Raw genomic sequence first — 4,883 nt, 5'->3', positions numbered from 1 at the left:
ATGTCGGAGTAGGCAATTAATAAAAACTGAATTATATCTAACACCAAACCCTCATTTATTAGATTTCTGGTTGGGAAGTTCTAGACGGGACGTACGTACGTCGTAAATCATCAAAATTGTTCACAGGGTATTATTGTAACTTTAATAGATCATCATCGTCATCACATGTCTATAAATTCAACTCCTTTCTTCCTTGTTAAATCACACACACAACTTCGTCACACAAAACCCGAAACCCTTTCTTTGAAATTTCTCTGTTTGTGTAGAAATCATGGCGTCTCAGTTGATTGAGAACCACAGAGAGAATGCAGAAACTTACACCGGAGACGAAATATGCAAGGCGAAGACTTTAGAGTTGTTAAATGAGATATCATTACCAAATGGTTTGTTACCATTAGAAGATATAATAGAAGTCGGATATAATCGATCATCTGGATTTGTTTGGTTGAGACAGAAAAAGAAGAAAGAACATTATTTCAAGAGTATCGGTAAGCCGGTATCGTATGCTGCAGAAGTAACAGCATTTGTTGAGAAACTTAGGATGAAGAAAATAACTGGTGTTAAGAGTAAAGATACTATGTTATGGGTTACTCTTTCTGATATTTATATTGATAATCCTAGTAGTGGTAAGATTGTTTGTAAAACACCTTTTGGACTTTCTCGAACTTTTCCTGTTTCGGCTTTTGTAGTCGAAGAAACTGAAGAAGAGAAGAAAAGGAAGAAGGAACGAGCAGAAGAAGAAGAGAAGAAGAAGAAGAAGATGGAAGAAGCAGAAGCAGAAGAGAAAAAGAAGAAGAATGAAGATGAAGAGAAGGAAAACGTAGAAGACGAAGAGAAGGAGAAGAAGAAGGAAAATGCAGAAGACCAAGAGAAGAAGAAGATAATGGAAGAAGAGAAGAGAAAGATGGAAAATGTAGAAGACCAAGAGAAGAAGAAGGAAAATGCAGAAGACCAAGAGAAGAAGAAGATAATGGAAGAAGAGAAGACAAAGATGGAAAATGTAGAAGACGAAGAGAAGAAGAAGAAGATCGAAGAAGTCAAAGCATGATATTATTATTAATTAAAAAATGAGTTTGTATTAATTTTTTTTGATTAAGCTTATGTTAATTTAATCTGAGAGTAGTAGGAAAAAATTATATAACTAATGAAATAATGTTTTAAATCAATTTATAACTAATCTTAGATTTTTTTATTTTTTTTTTATTTCGGATGTAACAATGTACCGAATTAAGGTTTTCTTTTCAGGGTCACCAATCAATTCTGCAGGACATGGGTTTGACTTGTCATATGTCGCGATAGATGTGGAAGCTCCATGTGGGGTGAAGAATCGTGCAGTACACATGGTATATTGATTGATTGATTGAAAGGGCATTTACTAGAGGAGTTAATAAGCAGCAAAAGGACTATGTGATGGGTGCCCATCACAATGTGAACTGTGAAGTAGATTTTTTTTTGGAAATAGATATAGTGTTGAAGGAGTAAAAAAAGCCACTACCGGTACACTGTCCATGTCGTCCGAGGTAAAAAAAAAAGGACACTTTGGTTCGGAGGACACTCTCTTTGCGGTCCTGAGTTCTGATTCACACGACATTCTCATTCGGAATTGAGGTTGTAAGAGCTTAATATGGGGGAGTCGGTTCCCCTAAATATATAGTGGCTTTTTAGTTTGGCCAAACTAACTCGTTCCTTTGCTTTAATGATAGTTATAAAGATTGTGTAGTTGGCTAGATACAATTCCTTTTATGGTCTTGATGCCAAAAAGAGACTAAAAGAAAAGAAAGTTATGGATTTGGTCCAGACTCCAGAGTGAACATATTACTCTATGGTCCATTGGTTTTAAATGTCCATTAGTTTTAAATTCTGTGGCCAGTTCCTTAATTTATTAAGAACCATTAATTGGGGATAAAAAAGGAATTGGAGGATATAAGAGAAAGACAAAAATTAGTTCCAGATATCAATTCGGGGTCATCCCTTATCTAAGTATTTTACGTATTACCTAATCTACCCCTCACTAATCAGGATTAGTGATTAATAATAATTAGTAAAATCTTAAGATTTTTGATAAATGATTAGTGTGTGTTTTATTTGAATTTTGGTGAGTGAGGTGAGAGTAGAAGGAGGGAAAAATATTTTTGAGTGGAAATTTTTTTGTGAAAATGGAAGATGATTGTGAGGAGAGAATTGCAGCGGCTGAATCTTTAGCTCTACTACAACAAGGAGCTAACGACAACAACTCTCAATTGCAACTCTTTGTAGCCAACACCCTTGAATGATGATTTTGTCGAGTATGGAGAGTTTTTCGAAGAAGCTACAAAAGAAAGTAAACTTGCACAACATGCAAGCATCCCCAATACACAGGTAAAGCTGCTAGGAGGTTGAAAAATCGATTTTTTTCAACTGTAAAACCTCGGTGCCGGCATGGTCGTACTATGAATACCATGCCGGCAGACACGTTACCGGCATGGTATTCATACTACGACCATGCCGGTAAAGCGATATCCCCCCATTTCAATATTGATCCGGCACAGTATTCTACCAAAAAACTATGCCGGTACGCAGTTAACTTTTTTACCTACCAAGGAATATACTGCGCAATATTAAACCGGCATGGGTTCATTGATAGGTTACCATGCCGGAACTGCATGAAAAACATACAGGAAACATTTCCATGTAAACCCAAAAACCGGCATGGAAAATTAATAACCATCAACGCCGGAACCAGTTACCGGCGTGGTACCATTAATTTCGAGAATGCCGGCAGTGGAACCGGCGTTGTTGAGTTTCAAATTTACAATGCCGGTACCTACAAAAAACATACATGAATAAATGTTTTCCAGAGCTAAATACCGGCATTATATATCAATTAATTGGAATGCTGGTAGCGTGTACCGGCTTGGGACAATAAATTACGACAGTGCCGGCACCTTGTTTTCCGGCGTTGCTGTCTAATGAATAATGTATGCCGGAATATGTTTCAAATTTGGTCTTCAGTTTTGGCTAAGTTCGACAATGCCGTAACATTGGTCGAGCATGCCGGTACGTGTTTCCGGCATAGTGTTTTAATTTCGTTTGGAACTAATTTCCGTTCGATCTTTAGGTGGTGACATATATTGATCCAACAAATACAAAGCCGCTTTATCAGGATATGTCGGAATACTACAAAATACCTCTGGTATGTGACCAAAGAATACTTTACTAATGGATTGCTAGTAATGAACCTTCTAATGAATGTGAAATTGATCTTATGTACGGAATAATAGATCGAAATAAAGCAATCGCTTAGGCTAAAGAGACGGCTCTTAAGAACATGTGTGTGTTGGTGAGGAATACTGAACGTTCAAAGAGGTATTTTGAGGTGGCTTGCGAGAGAAGTGGGAAATACAAGGAGAAGAATAGCCACAAGAGAAAGGATTATGTATATCCAAAGAAGACTAATAGGGTATACAAGACTCGTACGAGGAAGAATGATTTCCCGTTTAAGCTTGTTTTCCGTTTAAATGACATGAACAATTGGGATTGTGAGGTTTTGTGTGGCTGTCATTACCACCGGGATCCGAAATATTTTGTTGGTCACTCCCTAGTTGCGAAGCTGAAACCTCATGAGTTCGAGGATGTAAAGAGATTGACCAAAATACTTATCAAACCGAGACAAATTCTCAGAGGCTTCAAGGAAAAGGATGAGTCCAACGTGTCTTCTCTACGTACAATTTATAGCGCACAAGCAACTATTAGAAGGGTGGAATGGGAAGGGAGGTCCGTTATGCAAGACTTTGAGAAGATGGCTTGGGATTACAACTACACACGTATCATTAAAAGAGGGCCGGAAGAGAAGCCCCTTCAAATATTCATTTCGCATCCTTTGTTTTCACAATTGGCAAATACATGTTGTGGTGTTCTTATGATGGATTGTACCTTCAAGACAAACAAATAAAATATGTCGTTTTTCAACATCGTGGGGCAAACCTCGGACAAGGTAACATTCACATTGGCTTGGTGTTTAATGGAAAACGAGAGGGACTATAATTATCATTGGGCATTACGATAATTGAAATTACTCTTTCGGGAAAATTAACTTCCGAGGGTGATCGTAACCGATCAAGATGATGCATTAATGAAAGCAATATCCGACGTCTTCCCGGACGCACAAAATTTCCTATGTACATATCATATACGTCAAAATATCATAAAAACTTGCCATGCCTTGTTTGAACCCACTAAGGCGGATAATAAGAAGAGAATGATTTTTCAACTAGAGGAAGATGTTCGAAAGAACAAACTATCCCCCGAAGAAGATGAGATAGGCAAGATAAAGGAGCGAGTGGACAAAGAACATGCGGAAAATCATAAAAAGTGGTTGGAATTTCTAAGAGATTGGGAGAAAGTTTATTGGTCTCTTACCGAGGTTATGTACGAAAAGAGATTGAAGAAGTTTATTGTCGATTGGAACGAAGTTTATCCGACTGCCGTCTGGTATTGTCGGACTCAATGGTTGGATAAGTTGAAGGAAAAATTTGTGCGTGCATGGAAAAACCGGTATAGACACTTCAAGACTGAAGCAACTAGTGCAGCGGAGTCCGCCCATGGGAGATTTAAAGATCTGAAGCAACATGTTTTGCCATCAACTTAAACTGGTAAATAACTTATAAAATCACTTAAACCTTATTTGTATTCATTGAAATTTATACTACGCGTTGGACTTTATTTTCGAAAAATGAGATTCTTAGAGCATCCACAATCACGACCATAATTGGGTACTATATGCAAATTTGGTCTGAAATGGAGGCGTAGTGGAACTGACTAAAGATATATTCGATCTGGGTTTTTAGGGTTTGGAACTAAATTTAGTAGTCGGCCGAGACTATAACTAAATTTAATGGGGCGTA

At 37.5% G+C, this 4,883-nt stretch overlaps 1 protein-coding gene across 1 annotated transcript; it reads left to right on the top strand.

Annotated features, from left to right (window-relative positions):
• The first annotated feature begins 210 nt into the window (after nt 1-210).
• Nucleotides 211-1,177, top strand: LOC113360927 (protein MNN4-like). Its single transcript, XM_026604349.1, has one exon. The coding sequence runs from the start codon at nt 272-274 to the stop codon at nt 1,046-1,048; it is 777 nt and encodes a 258-aa protein (XP_026460134.1). The 5' UTR covers nt 211-271; the 3' UTR covers nt 1,049-1,177.
• The last annotated feature ends 3,706 nt before the right edge of the window (nt 1,178-4,883 follow it).

The sequence above is a fragment of the Papaver somniferum genome, chromosome 3 (genome assembly GCF_003573695.1).
Source record: "Papaver somniferum cultivar HN1 chromosome 3, ASM357369v1, whole genome shotgun sequence".
In the NCBI taxonomy this organism is placed as follows: Eukaryota; Viridiplantae; Streptophyta; class Magnoliopsida; order Ranunculales; family Papaveraceae; genus Papaver; species Papaver somniferum.
The sequence above is the reverse complement of the archived record's forward strand: the minus strand, read 5'-3'. Positions and strand labels throughout refer to the sequence as shown.